The sequence below is a fragment of the Thermobia domestica genome, chromosome 11 (genome assembly GCF_964235325.1).
Source record: "Thermobia domestica chromosome 11, izTheDome1.hap1.1, whole genome shotgun sequence".
NCBI classification, from domain to species: domain Eukaryota; kingdom Metazoa; phylum Arthropoda; class Insecta; order Zygentoma; family Lepismatidae; genus Thermobia; species Thermobia domestica.
The window spans coordinates 257,923,637-257,939,687 of record NC_137464.1 but is presented as its reverse complement, the minus strand read 5'-3'; the positions used below and the strand labels follow the sequence as shown (position 1 = coordinate 257,939,687).

At 34.0% G+C, this 16,051-nt stretch overlaps 1 protein-coding gene across 4 annotated transcripts in view; it reads left to right on the top strand.

Moving 5' to 3' along the window:
- Positions 1-15,750, top strand: part of ckn (CRK like proto-oncogene, adaptor protein) — a 580,084-nt gene extending 564,334 nt beyond the window's left edge. For all 4 annotated transcript variants that reach the window (XM_081732142.1, XM_081732141.1, XM_081732139.1 and 1 more), the window contains one exon: positions 8,049-15,750. In XM_081732142.1, coding sequence (XP_081588268.1) covers positions 8,049-8,169 — 121 coding nt within the window. In that variant the 3' untranslated portion in view covers positions 8,170-15,750. The remainder of the gene's footprint in view (positions 1-8,048) is intronic.
- The last annotated feature ends 301 nt before the right edge of the window (positions 15,751-16,051 follow it).

Sequence of the window (16,051 nt, the reverse complement as noted above, 5' to 3'; positions counted from 1 at the left end):
AGGGAGAAAGGAGATAGGAAAACTTGACTTGATATTGTTCATCAATGTTAATATAAGTAAATTGAAACTATTTAGATGGTTAGTTGGAAATTGCTCTAGCCAGGGGCGGAGACATATGATAAGTGGAAAATATTGCTGGAAGTGGCTAGAAGCACTCCATAGGATAGGACAGGCAAAAGTCTCACCGCCTGTATTAGCGCCTCCTGTAATTGAAATTGTAACCCTGAATTTTGTTTTCTTCTTCTTTGTTGTATTTCTATTGGTTTAAGTTAAGTTATGATGTTCTATAAATAACGTAGGAGGTAAGATATTATAAAATAGACATGCATTAACAAAATGGGGATTTTAGAAATTTGATCTAGAAACTTCTCTTTTAGTGGACTTATTTAACATAAGAACTGAAATTTTGTAAAGGAGTGGCAAGTTGACTCAAGTTCCTTTGATCAGTGAGCATAATAATTTCGGCTTAAAGAAAATAAATAAATGAATCTTCCGGTTTGGCTAAACCCGCGGAATAATTTCTGTCGAAAAGGGATTGTTAGGATTAACTTTGAATATTCAGAAGTTGTTTACGTACCAGTATAGTATGCGGTACCGGAAATGTATGGTTTAACAGTATAAACCTACCTGTTAGTTAATTTCGTTCGGGTCCAATGATGATTCCTCTGTCCTCTTCAAACGTACCATTTCGTTGTATCGCCGCATTCTCTAGTTGCAGCAGAATTGATTGATGACATTAACAGTAATAACAATAAAGTTTCCCATTTTGTTAGCTATCTCGATCTTAATTCGTGAAAACAGATTGAGCAGTTGTCATAAAAAGAAAGTGATGTTTGCTCAACTGAAACTTCTCTCCTCAAAACAATATTTTGAATGTAAAATGACTTCGTTTCGAGATGAAGTGAGTTTGTACTGCCTTCGTTAAAATTTATTATTGTACTTTATTCTCAAGGAAGAAGAAGGAAGTACAGCGAATCGAAATATAAGTAAAATGTATCTTGAATACAGGAGTCGAGCTGAACTTTTTAAAACTATAATATTTGGCAAACTTTCTAAATTTCTTTTCGTTCAGATAAGATGGACCTGTGCCCAATATATATATTTGAAATGCGGTTTCGGGAAAAAGATAGTCTTCCTCTAGTATACCAGTATTTATAGTTAGGAATGAAGGCTGAACTATTGATAGGTTTACTTCTTTTTATGATTTGTGATGTGCTTTAGTTCTACCTTGGACGAACATTTTATTATTTGGAAGTCACTTTGAAAATTTTTAACCTTTGGGAAATTTTGCGCTAAATTTCAAGAAATGTCATTTCGTCAAGTCTGAAATTTTATTTTTGGGACACATTGTGAATGGGAAGGAATTGAAGCCGAATCCCAAACACAACGAAGCGATAAAGTACTTTCCGATACCGAAAACCAAGAAGAAACTTAGGTCCTTCTTAGGCATTCTTTCTTGGCGAAGAAAATTCATTCCTCAGTTCGCCGCTCTAACAGCGCCGTTTTTCGATTTGTTAAAGAAAGACAAGAAATATTGTCTAACTGAGGAATTGCTGAATAGATTCCAACAATTGAGGGAATTGTTGAGTGAGCCTCCAGCACTCAGTCAACTGATACTGGAGAACTTCTCGTTATCGGATACGCAAGTAGAAAATTAAAGTTATATGAAGTTTCCTATTCGATTTTTCAACTGGAGTTGCTGGCAGTATTGTTTCTGTGCGAACATTTCTCATACTATATTTTGGGTAGAGAAGTCACGGTTCATTGTGACAACAGCGCAGTGACATACGCTTTTACGTTACAGAACCTAGATCCCCGAAGCACAAAAATTTTGCTGAAGTTACAGAGGTTCGATCTTCGGTTCGAGCACATTAAGGGAGTGGACAATAAAATAGCCGACATATTGAGTCGCAATACTCCGGAACTCCCTGCCGAACCTGAAGAATACCGTGTTAATTCTGTTAATTTTGTTAATTTTGTTTGTTATGATAGTACGTGGTTCACTGTAGATGAGTTAATGCAAATGCAAGAGGGTGATAGGTACTGTAACGAATTAAAGACGAAAATGTCAGACAGTACCGATTCTCGAATTCGGCTAGTGAACAATTTGGTTTATATTCAAAATTCAAAAACGAAGCGTTGGCTGCTAGTAATCCCAGAGTTATTGATTGAGAGAACGATTAGGAAGGTTCATGAAACGGGGCATTTTGGTGTTAGTAAATGTTTGAAATTAGTTCAAGAATTGTTTTTCTGGAAAGGACAAAAACGTACGTTCCAAAAGTTCATCAATAATTGCGAATTGTGTGCCCGAACGAAGTCGGGAAAAAATGTAACAAACCGATTGACGGTTGTTTACATTCTATTTGAATTGGCTCCCGGATTGTAATGTTTACCCGTATTGTAATGTTTACCGGTTGTTTTAGGCAGTGTTAAGGTTGGTTCGTGTATTGTGATACTGCACCCTAGTGTTTCCCAAAGATTCGTTTTGACGTTAATTGGTTTGTTGCAGATGAAATAAATGACACGAAAAGTGATCAGTTTTATATGAGATACGCAAACACAACAATGATTTACCACTAAAACTTCGAACTGTTTCTTTCTACAACTGTTTCGCGTTACTGTAATAATTTCATTCATAGTTTAATATAGTACAAATTTATTTTATATTTTACCTTACCTCATATACGTATGTCTGTCAATTATTCACGTGATACTACCCGTGTTTCATTTGTTATGCGCCCTGATGTTCATTTGTTACTCATTCTGATGTTTATTTGTTACTCATTATGGCTATCACTACAAGAGGGCGTTTGAATCGCTATGCGGGCATTTACTTTGCAAATGGCGACCTGCTTGAACAGTAAGAACAGCGGTCGCCACAGCAACGGGAAATGTTTTCAAGACGTGGCTAGGTGAGTTTGAAAATTTATGTTATGTGGTTATTTCCGATAACTATGAAATGTCATTTAATAGATAGAACGGCTGCTTATTTGAATAGAGTTTTGTATAGTAACAGAAGACATATAAATTTGTTTTAGTTCGTAGTTGATTATATAATATTAAAATCGCGCTTATTGAGGTCCGGTGACGCGACTAAGATGACGTAGTTTACCACCATGAGATAAAGAATACAGAAGGCGGTCTGAGTTAGGCTCCTCTAAATTTGGGAAAATTCGATAGCTAAAACACTTCTGGAAGTAAACCTTGTCTAAATTTTTAATATTTTGGTCAACCTGAATAAGTAGAAGAAAAGGAAAAGAAAAATTGAGGAGCCTGACTTCAAAATTAATTTGAACACCGTTAGGCCCAAGGCCGCCAAATACCATCTCCGCCATTACTGGTGAAGTATAGTAATGGCAAGGGGGATGTAATTCTTCGAAGTTGACGACAATGGGCCACACGGACGGTCTCCTGCGTTTGTAGGGTACCGAACTAGTGATCCAGTGGAATCAATTTTGGAGTGTAAGAAGTGGGAAGGATTGGACTCGCATAATCTGTGGAACTTTCCTAACTGGTAACATCTTTTCTTTGTTTTCTCGTTCAGTTATGAAGTGCTTCAAGATCACCATGCGTAGTTAAATAGAAAACGTTACGCGTCTTTCAAGCTCATTGTCATAGTCCCCTCATGTACTTATAATTGCATGCCATAAGCATGTATGATCGAAGTATTAAATCTTATGTATTTGATATGTGAACCTGAAAATTTTGTGTGTTGACACGATAAACTTTACCTTGCACGCACTCTTCCATAGTAATGTGCTTTGAGATTTTTTTTTTTTTCATGTTTAGGTTAGGTAGGTTTAGTCTAAATACATTGATACATTATGTCCCATAATAGTGTTTTGTTTCGTGAAATATTTGCTATAGGTTAAGTTAGATCAAACTTAAATGTGTGAACCATAATATTTATGTCGGCTAGGTTAGGAAATCGAATTTTTGTCCGTGCTTTCGAATTTAATATGTGTCTGTAGGTAGGTTAAATCTGAAAGATGTGTACTATAATATTTTGGTTAGGTTAGAGAATTTAATTTTGCCTGTGATTTCAAATTTAATATGTGCCTTTCGTTTTGCCATGTGATATATTTTATTTATTTTTTTTTTTCGGGGTGAACTTCACTTTGAACGCACTCGTGATAACTTGACGGTTTATGTTAAAATATTAAATGCTCTGTAACGTATGCCATTGACAAATGTTAATGATGATGAAATTTCTTTGGGAGTGTCTTCATTTATATACTACTGTTTTTGTTTTGAAATACATTTGTGTAGGTTAGGGAAAAATATACCGTAAGTGTATTGTCGGTAATAATTGTACTTTGAACGTGTTCTTCCATATTTTGCCGTGTGTTCTTTTGATATCATTTCGTAATATATATTTTGTATGTGCGCTTTCCATATTTCATCGTGTGTTTTTTTTTTTTTTTTATTATACTGATTAGTAATACGTTTCTGCATGCGCAATACGTGTGAAATCGGCAAAATTGTACTTTGAACGTGTTTTATTATTTAGTGATGTGCCCTTTTCATAGTATCTAGTAATATACTCGTAATTTAAAATTTTTGTTTCATGTGTCTTGTCACATTGTTTCGCAGCATATATTCTAAATTAGCTTCTTCGATGTTGATATCGGCCTGTGCTGATCCGGTGAAATTTTATTTGGACATATTTTCGAATTTAATATCATTATTTCTAAAACTATAACTTCGTGCAACGTTGATGTTTACTTTGAACGTGCCACGGTTATAGTTATGTGCCTGTTCATTAAACATATATTTTGCCTCATCGAAACCAATAACTTTGGAATATGTCTCAACTTGCTTCACTCAACTAGAATATGATTCCTTACGCGTATCCATCCCTCTTCAAGCTTAACTGATTATGAACAGAAACAATAATAAGTTGAAACGATAATAGTTGGAAAGGCGTTTCAATATTTGAACCTGTCGAGTAGATTTTTTTTTTTCTTTTCACTCACTATACATTTGTAAATAGTTCATTCTTCATTGATAGCAGTGTTTTCCACATTATATGTATTATGAAAATGATGAATAGGCTAATGTGAAGTATGAAAATGCTACTTATTCACTTTAAGTTAAAAGAATGACGTTGTAGTAGTAATGATATGGCCTATGTTTGTATTTCATATGATATACGACAGGGATACTATAAAGAATGAACGCTTGATTAAGATGTTTATTTAGAAATATAGAAGTAGAGAGGATGGATCGCCGATTCTGTTTTAGTATTAAGAATTTCCTATATGTATCAATGTTGAAAAACATGTTTGCTATGATAACACATCTCCATATAAGATGTTGATAGAGTATCTTTGAGATACCATGATGGAGGCAAATGTTTAATGACACAAATTTTCTTTTAAATCTGTTATTATGTAATCGTTAACTAATGGCACAAATAAATTAGTCTTGAGAACTTAACTTTATGATTTCAAATGCAATTCATAAACTTGAACTTAGACGGTTCTAATTGTTTATGTTCTTTATATATATATACTAATTAATCTGGACAATGTTGACTCTTATTCTTGGTTGGCCACGAAACAAGAATCTGGAAACTTCTGATGATAAATAATAGCTTTATCGTTGTGTCTTTCTTTTCTTTTGCTAAAGTTAACGCAACCTGAACATTAAATCTAATATAACTTTGATTTTTTTGATACCGTAAAATCAGACCGTTATAAATCCAATTGCTGAATTTTTGTGTACCTTCCTCGGAGTCCTATAACTAGGACTGGACTACGTTGTTGTTCGTGAAAAGCTTTGAAGTCTAAGATAAATACTTCTTAAATATTAATTGACAATTGAGTTTCTCTTCTTGTCTTACAAGTAAAGTAAGAGTCCCGAGTATCTGGCCTAATATGGCGGAAGGTGAGGCCGGATAACAAAAAAGCCGGGATAGGCCGGAGTTCTATGAACTCATTAAGCATGCCCCAAGAACAATTTACGAAAACAGTACTATATATATTGAACTGTTATAATCACGAACAGCGGCAAGCGTACTGTATTGACACACTGACAAAACAATGAACAAGGCGAGAATGCTGATTTTTTTTCCTGTCACACGACACCAGGGCTGAATTAACCCATCTGGAGCCCCGGGGCTAGAAAAAAGAATATGTGGCCCCTGCTCATTTGGCCTAATACATTTCTGTGAAAGTACAATAAGAAAGTTAAGGGAATATCTTTTATATTTTTGGTCATATTTTATTTTATGATTATGATCGTCTCTTGTACGATTCTTTTTAGACAGCCAGTTGAGATTTTGATCAGAGTGAAGGCTCGGTGCTAAAGTTCCCCACCTTTATCCGGCCCTGCACGACAAGTAGGAGAATCGTAGCAGATGTCTGCTTCCAATGCCTTGGCAATGTTGCCAATGCAACGTCTTGCCTTCCTCATTTAATTACGATAAAAGAAAACTGGACCGGATACTCGGGAGTTTACTGTACTCCTAACGACATATTTCTTTTCTTCTAACAATGAATTATAAATACAAGCTTATTAAAGTCTACGTGTACTATAGCAATGTTTAGTTAACAAGTATGTTTAAAATTCGTCGTTGTTGAAAAGCCAATGATGAAATAATGGTTAAGAAAAGTAGAATACAATAGCCAACTAAAATTTAAAGGCCATTTATTTTAGCGTTTTGTGTAAGACTTTTCATTCTTATAACTAACCTAAAACTCACGAAACTATCGGCACGGAAGAAGGTGACAGTACAAGTCATCGAAAGTTTAGAAGTTTGAAATGTAATATTACACTAGGAAAATAAGCTTAAATACTGTTTATGATAAGCAGGGTTATAGCCAAACCAAAACCATCTAATTGGGCAAGAGGAACGAAGCATGCTCAGCTACTAGTACGCACGGCCTGCTCTAGGCAATTTGTCGCCCCATGCAATGACCTCATTTGCCGCTCCCTTTCTCCAGAAAGAACAAATCTTAAAAGCCACGATTTTAAGTATGTTACTCCATCATGAACAACGAAGGGGAGGGAAAGGGCATTCACAATCAGAAATGCCTGAACACTACAATTACAATCTCGTTGTATGTTTGTTTGTTTGTTTTTTTTCCCTTTTAGTAATAATCTATTACGTTAGTGAAAGATAAAGCAAACACATCTCCAGAGCAAAAGTACTAATACTTTTTGTAGAATTCAATATCGAGCTTCAATATATCAGTTGTAATTCAAGTGCAACTAGCTCTTCTATCTTTATTTCTTCATTTTTCTTCTAAATCTGTTAAAAAATTAAAAAAAAAAATGTTTCCACCTTCAGTGATAAGAAATTTGTTTGTAACAAAGGCAATTACCTTGTGCAGTGGTATATTTGGCAAACGCTGTTTTTAGCGCTTTAAGAACCTGCCTTACTAAAAATAATGTAAAATTTACCATTTTTCTTTTGCTTGTTTATTTATAAGTGAAAGGAGATAATGAAATGCAACTTACCACAATCATAGATAATGTTATTCTACAACAGAAAATATGAATCTCAAGAATTTTCAATGTTGCCATCTATAGAAATTACAGTGGTGCCAGAATAATAACTCCTCCCAAAATCAAAGTTAAGGCTACGACTAGAGGAATGAACTCAACTGCATTTGATTACGTATCATGTTGTTTTACAATCCTCTGAACTACTTTTTAAATAACATTATTATTTAATTTTAATAACTGTATGTTAAAAATATTTTGTTTATTACAAACCAAATAAATCTATTATTTAAACACAACTAAGTACAACTTAGATTTTGGGGAAAATGTTATGTTGGCAACACTGTAATTTCTATGGATGGCAACACTGAAAATTCTTCATATTCATATTTACTGTTGTAGAATAACATTATCTATGATTGTGGTAAGTTGCATTTCATTATCTCCTTTCAGTTATAAATAAACAAGCAAAAGAAAAACTGCAAATTTTGTATTATTTTTTAGTATGTTAGGCTCTTAAGTATGTTATTAAATTAAATTAAATTATTGTTTTGAATCTGTATATTATGAATTTTTATATTATTAATTTAACTTTCCAGGGTGGAACCTCAAGAACCAGCAGATGTTTTGAACGATATTGGAAATATGCTAGCCAATTTAACTGACGAATTGGATGCTATGTTGGAAGAAGAAAAACGACAGGGTCTTTCTAGCCAATAAATAAGTTAAAACAATAATAATAAAAATAATAAATATCCACGTAGTAGTGTACACATCTTACACTCACGAAAGAGTATTAATAATAGCAAAAACTGTTATTTGTACATATTATAATAAAAATTCCATGTGTTTTGGAGAGTTCCTATGTGGAAAGATGGTTAAATATTTGTTTTGTCGGTTGGTATTTTTTTTTTCTGTTTGTTTTTGGTATCTCGGAGAGTGATGTAGAAAAAATGATTGAAAAGTGAAAGAATGCCTTTGAAGGTAACAAAGAAGAAGTAATGGTTTGTTTCCAAAGATCAAATTTAAAAAGTTATCATTTTTGTGATGCCAAATGATTTTGTTTTAAAAACTACACATCATTACATTACACAGTATGTTTGTGTGTGTGTGTAGTTATTATTATTGTAATTATTATAACAATAATTATAATTATTATTATTATTATTATATAGAAGAATACAATACTTGTAAATAGTTACTTCAATAGTTAATACGTGACTCAAAGACTGGTTGTACATTATTACTAGGGCATATTTATACCCGAGCCATATATATACAGGGTGTTTCAAAACAACACCGGCAACGTTTGGGACGTAATTACTGATACGAAGATAAGACGAAAAGTATAGACCAACCTGAGTGCACAAATACTTCCTTTCGGAGTTATAGGCTGCCGAAAACAGGAAAAAAATGGACTTTAAGAGGTCCAATCCTCCAGTACTACCGAACCTACCGTAGTCGGGTCAAGACTACCTTATGAACTAACATGTGCGCTGTCCAAAAAAAATGTGTCTCAGAATGCTGCGGTACTCATGCAGCAATGTTTATAGAGGGAATTTGGCTACGGGTATATAATTTGAAGTACTCACCAACTACCTCTATAAAAATTGTTGCCAAAGTACCGCAGGATTCTGAAACTTGGATATTTGGATAGGGCACATACTAGCTCCAAAGTGAAGTCTTGACCCGACTACGGTAGGTCCCATAGTTTAAAGTTGTTGTTTTTTTCCATGTTTTCGGTAACCTGTAACTGTGAAAGGAAGCATTTTGTGCACCTAGGTTGGTCTATGCTTTTTGTTTTATCTTGATATCAGGAATTACGTCCCAAACGTTGTCGGTGTTGTTTTGAAACATCCTTTATATATATATGTAATATGTATAAAAATTGTTGTCTGTTTACTTTGGGAAGGAGAAAGATATATATAAATATATATACATACACAACAAAGCCATGTATTTGTGCCAGCTTGGGCGCCAAATTAATCTGCAAAGAATTTGTCACCAAATATCAAATTGGAAAATGAACAAACAATAACCAAAAAACAGTGCTGACTGTACGTACAGTAATTCAGATAACCGTGCAATGTGTGGGATGAAAGGAAACGCCAGAAATGAATATCTTTCATTTTTTATTTCATGTGTTTACAAAGAGACACATTCCTTCATTAGTTTTTTTTTGTAACCAGTTTTGTAAAAAATAATACAAAAAAGTTTTTTTTTCTTTTGTTGTTGAAGTTCCTTCTATTATTTATTTTGTAGAACTTTTGTTCTTTATCATCATTATTATTATAATTATTAGTGTTCGTTGTATGAATGACAATGTTAAGATTATTGTATGAGGTGCAATATTATATTCTTTCTTTGTATGGTATCAAAATTTGTATTCTAAATTATGTACAGTTGAAAGCAAAGGTTGTTTTCGATCTCTTGTTTCGTTTTTTTTTTTTTTTTTTTTTTTATTATTATCAAGAACTAGGGGAAATGAGTTGAGCGTTTAAATACGGTTTCCAGAAATTTACACATTTTTTTTCTTTTATCTTTTATACTTCAAGAAAAACTTTTTTCAAAACGGTCAAGTTATTCTGAAGTTGTTTGTACAATAAAAATTTAACGGTAGGAGTTTACTTTTGCTTTCTGTTGTACAATATATTTGTTGTAAAATGTGGAAGTCTTACTAGTAATTTTTATTTTTAAAAATCGGTTAAAATCATCTCCAATTATTATATTATGCAAGTGTAATTGAGAATTACATTTTTACATCAAAACTTGCTGAAATCGTCAAGTAATTCGTGTGCATATCGTAACTAGCCCAGTATTGTATGTGATATCAAATACTTTCGGAAACATTTTTGTCTTCCCTCCAGATAACTCCCATAAATATTTTCTCATAGAGTTAAGTTTGTGTTTGTTTATTTAATCAAATTTGATAATGACATTCAATGTACACTTTTTCTTTAAAAATTCCGTTTAGAACGCTTGGGAGAAAAATATACACATGAAAATAAACAAACAAAAAAGTTTGTGACATTTTGTTAAATTCGGCGCCATTTCCGAGTTACAAGCTGTCGCAAATGGCGGCAGAACGACATATGACACCTCATTACGGACAAAGGAAAGGGGTAACAGCAAACGGTCCCAAACACTTTAGAGAAAGTAATGCCTGAATGACACAATGGTTCAGAAGCAGAGCGGCAGGGATGCGGTGCAAGGAATTTCTCAAAGGGGGGTACTGATGTGGACAGACTGACATGCGGAAAATGGATGCAAAAAAAAAAATAAATAAATAAATAAAATAAAATAATATTAAAAAATAAAAATAAAAAAATAAATAAATAAAAAATGTGCCGCGTCCCTACCGCCCTGCTTCTGACACCATTGTGTCATTCAGGTATTACTTTCTTACAACTGTTTGGGACCGCTTGCTGTTGCCCTTTTCCTTTGTCCGCAATGAGGCGTAAAACACTTCATTTTGCCTCATTTGCGACAGTTTGTAACTCGGAAATGACGCCAAATTTAACAAAATGTCATATAAACTTTTTTTGATTAAATGTGTAGATTCTTCCTCCGAGCGTTGGAAACGGAATTTTGCACCACCATGTATATATATATATATATATATATATATATATATAATATCAAATAATATCCATCTGGTGAGTAAATTTTTTTTTTTTTTTTTTTTTTTTTTTACACTTTCTGTTATGTTTACGTGGAGCTAAAGACGGGAGAGACGTTAAGGGGGAAAGGAGCAGAAACAGATGATTTTTGTTTGCACTATCTGTTAGTCCATTTTCGATCATTTTTTAGTTGCTGTCGTGTAAAATCACGGAAATCTTGATACGATGCGAATGTTTTGAGTTTAAAGTGAAAAATAAATAAATAAATAATAAGACACCACGGAAAGCTTTTTACGCAAACTGTTGTCAAAATTGGTGAAAAGTGAAAACAAGCGGTGGCCACAAGAGAAATTCGTTATGCAATTTTCAACAGCCTTACTCTTTTATTAAATAAATTTTAATCAGTCATAATGTGCTGTTTAATATTTACTTTCACATGGGAATGTTCCGTTAACAGCCGTAGATGCATTTCATGTTCGATCTCTCGTTAAATAATTTTACATTTGCAGCGTAAAACCTACTTAAAATATGCATACACGACATGTACACGTATTCGCACATATCGTTTAGTAGTAGTATGGGAACGAGGTGTGATTAAATTCAATTTATCCATTGGTTTCTTAAAAAACTAATGCACAAACAAAACATAATCTTTGGCAACGCTGGTACCTTTATCTGTATGTTTTGACCATATAAGCACAATCTTTGTCAACAGTGGCACCTTTGTCTGTATGTTTTGACCACATAAGCACAATCTTTGTCAACAGTGGCACCTTTTGTCTGTATGTTTTGACCAATAAGCACAATCTTTGGCAACGCTGGGACCTTTGTATGTTTTGACCACATAAGCACAATCTTTGGCAACAGTGGTACATTTGTCTGTCTATTTTGACATGACTGATATCACTTGTCACGTGTTTTGATTGTTCTTGATTTCAAATTCCACCTCGTCACAGAAACCAACGGATTTTAAAGTCACCACTGATTCCTAATACTGGTAAGCGTTGTGGCGATCTTGGAAAGAAGGCGGGAAACGTTTAGATCCAAGAAAAGTATTCTTGTTGATTGATTCTGTTTAGTTCATTGTTTCATATTAAAATTTAGTGTGCATAGCAATGAACAAAGTGGGCACATGTATACCGACTCTTTTATTTTTATTTGAAATCCGCCCATTGCATAATTTATCACGCAAGCCCCATCGTATCTCTGTGCTAGTATTTTATAAGGTTGATCTTTGAACAGTGAACTTAGTTCATTTAAAATGCCTTCCACAATGGCATTTTGCCCTTCATATTAATTTAAAAAAATCCAAAACCATTAATCTCATAACGAAAGATTAACATTAGCTGTGCTTGTTTGGAAGCTTCCGTTGTTTCGTCTGCCATTTTTATTCTCTAAATGTACGCCTTAGAATCGTTCTAGTATGATGTTAGAATGAGGTATCGAAAGGCAAACTTTCTTGTCGCTCAACGTAAATATGGTATGTGCAATAAGGTACTGATACTATACACGTTGTGAAAAACGAGCGAAAAGTTTTTTTGTTTTTATTTATTTATTTTTTTTTAAATTATTATTATCTCTCACGCTTCATCAGTTCACTCTCAACAAACAAAGAGTAATTGTTAAACTTCCAATAAGAAAACATATGCTTTGTTTCAAAATTAGTTACAAGAAAAGAAAAAAAATGAAATAAGGTCTTAAAATTGGGATGGATTTGTATCCTTTTTCTTGACTGATGACAACCAAAAGCAGTGGATCTCATTAAGAGACCTGAAAAGAAGTACGCAATGTTTATGAAGCTCGGGTGTATTTTAGGGAATTATGATTCACATACTTTCATAAGATGAAGTGAATTTCATCCCTTTGACAAATTTGAATTCCAAACAACTGAAGTAAGTCCCTAATCTGAAAGAAAACATTCAGCATGTTCCTTAAATAAGGGATAAGTTTTACGGAATTTTTGTGAGACATCTCGTATAAAATCTGGGAGATGCTGTTATTCTTCGTTATTCATAGATTTCAACTTCAGGTAAGATTTTGAAACACTTCGTATTGCATTAGATATGTATTTTTTACGAAAGTTATCGGGGAAAACGTATTTTCTTATTTATATTAAAAAAAATCGAAGCTGGAAATAATTTACGCCTATTTACACGCGACAGATTTCAGTAACAGGGAATAGAGATGGTCGAACAACTTGAGAGAGAAAATGTATCTTATAGTTTATTTAAATCAAGTAACTTTTGCGTACGTTACATTCGAAAATTATCACATTATGTGAATGTTCAAATTTACAATATGCAGGGAATTGTTACCCCCTTGACTTGATTTCAACCCCAAACATCAGACATAAGAGGTTTCATTGAAGTCGGATAAATTCTACGAAGTATATCGTAGAAAAAAATAGAATGCCGGTTAAGTCGAATGGTAGGAGCCCACTTCAATTATCAACCATAATAAAATGAAATTACATGTTGTTATACAAAGGACTGTCAAAAAGTTCCCGGAATTCAGTTGTAGCTCTTTATTACCACAATGTAAATGCAGAGGTACTTAATCATCTTCAAGGCACTTTCAAAACACACACACTTGGCCTGTTGCTCGTGCGATTGCTGAAAACACCGGCGGAAGTCCTCTTTTGGTATGTTCCGAAGTTCGGCCGTCGCGTTGGTTTGGATCTGTTCTGAGTGGCGAAACCGGTATCTTTGAGGCCCATTTTTAGCTTTAGGAAGAGCCAAACATCCGATGGTGCCACACTGTTTTTAAGGCTACCAAAGTCTCTGAAGCAGATGCCTCCCACCCCCCCAATTTACACATGAACTTAATGTTTGCACGGTTGCTCGATCCATGAAATTATACTAACTGATCACCACACTTCTCCGTTCAGCTACAACTACTCGTGCACTTCCAAGTAGCAAGAAAGCCTTCGGCCAGTTGGCGCATGGTTGGCTTTTGGTTTTCTACGCTTGCCCTTTCAACGCATGCTTTCATACAATCTGTCTTTTGTTGTACTTTCAAACGATACTTTAGATCAGTGATTCTCAAACTTTCCGATAACGCGGACCCCCTGTGCATTCGTAAAGTGATCCGCGGACCCCCTTGCAATGCTATCTGAAATTTCACATGCTATTAAAAACTATACTGATTAGAATTACCACTGACAAGAAAAATATTGCAACAAGTAATTTATTCTAAAGATACATGAATGTTTCCTAATGAACGAAATTTCAATTGAAAATACAGCAACTTTCAAGACTGAAAATTAATGTACTTTTATTAAAAGGAAATTCCCTTGATAAACAATGTTCTTATATGTGGGGGTACTAATATGAAGAATGAAATTCTTTCTCTTTTTCCACAATTGCACTGAAATGCGGAATAAGTTTTGTCCATTAATCTTAGGCCCGATTCCACATTAAAACGATTTCGCTTTTCCATTCAGGCTTTAATACTGCAAAGAGCAGAAAAGGTCTGTTCACTTCAGTGAGTGGTAGGGAAAGACATCAAATGTTGCAATGCCTTTTTAGTCAACTCTTTATTACTCATAGGGTAAAAATTTAGTAAAGTAGAAAAACATTTAAATTTACAAACGTAAGTATAATTTCTGATTGCTTTCTTTTTAGTAACTAAAAATTACTTCTTGCATAACAGCTGAGTGTTCCATATTATTATAACACATTTCGAATTTTAGGCGTCGCGGACCCCTTGGCTACGTCCCACGGACCCCCAGGGGTCCGCGTACCTCACTTTGAAAACCATCTTCGTAAAGCGTCATGGCATCACTGGCCGTTCATTGTTTATTGATTTGCCGCCAGTGTAAAACGTTTGCGTCAAGCTTAAAAATTGTACACTGAATGCAAGGCTGCCTCCATGTAATTTCGTTACTGGAATCCAGTTTGCGGCATACTTGCACGCTTTCCAATCAAGCTGGATGCAAGCTTGCCGACTTCCAATGCAAGCTTATAGCAAGCGGTTTGCAAGTTGTCTTTGTTACTAGGGCTGGCTGTTATGGCCTGGTCATACTTTGCCAAATTCATAATTAGACAGCCTAAGAACTGTACTGTACAAAATTCATTCTGATTTTTTTTTCGTCAAAAATGCCGAAACTACAACATTTTTTACTGCACCTCGTATATCAAACTAGAATTTTTAAACTGTAAGACCCACAATTTACAACAAACTATTTTGTTTGTTTGTTTGTTTCATTTTAAAGGAACATGTAATTGGATTTCGAAATGAGAAGAAAATGGAATATGGTCAAGGTTCAAAATTATGTTATAAGAATTTGTTATATAAAAGTAACCTATTTAACGGTAGAATCTTTCGATATTGTCCCTTGTACGTTTCTTACAAATTATATAAGAATCTAAATACAGTTCAAAGTAAATAGGAATGTATGAAATAAATATTAATGACATATCTTTGATTATTGTGTAACCATGTATAGACAAAGAATGCTTTAAAATAACAAAAGAAAATTAGTTAATGAAATGTGTATTACAAAATTATTATATGTAATAATGTGTGTGTGAATGGGGTGAGTGAATCCTTGTACAGGTATGGATGTATGTATTCCTGTATCATTTGTTATGTATAAAGAGAAAGATCGGTACTGAACATAAACGTAATCTAGCTTTGGAAATCTTGCATACAAACAAAAAATATATAAGTTAAAAATCAATAGACTGAACGTTATTACTTTTACCAATGTGACATTAATTTCCCATAACGCTAATATCTAGACCAGTGGTCGACAAACTGTCGATCGCGAGCTACTAGTAGATCGCGTTAACGTTCCGGTTGGCTAACCTTGATTCCTCCACTGAGCTGACGCTAAGGACAGAGGGCGGTGACAACTGCTTGTTTCTCCCGTGCAACTGCCAATGTCTGCCTCTTCTCCCAGTTGTTGTGTATGTTATGTTTTTCGTGCGTATATTAAAGATATTTGCTAACTTGGATAATTTGATTTCATATTTCTTAGA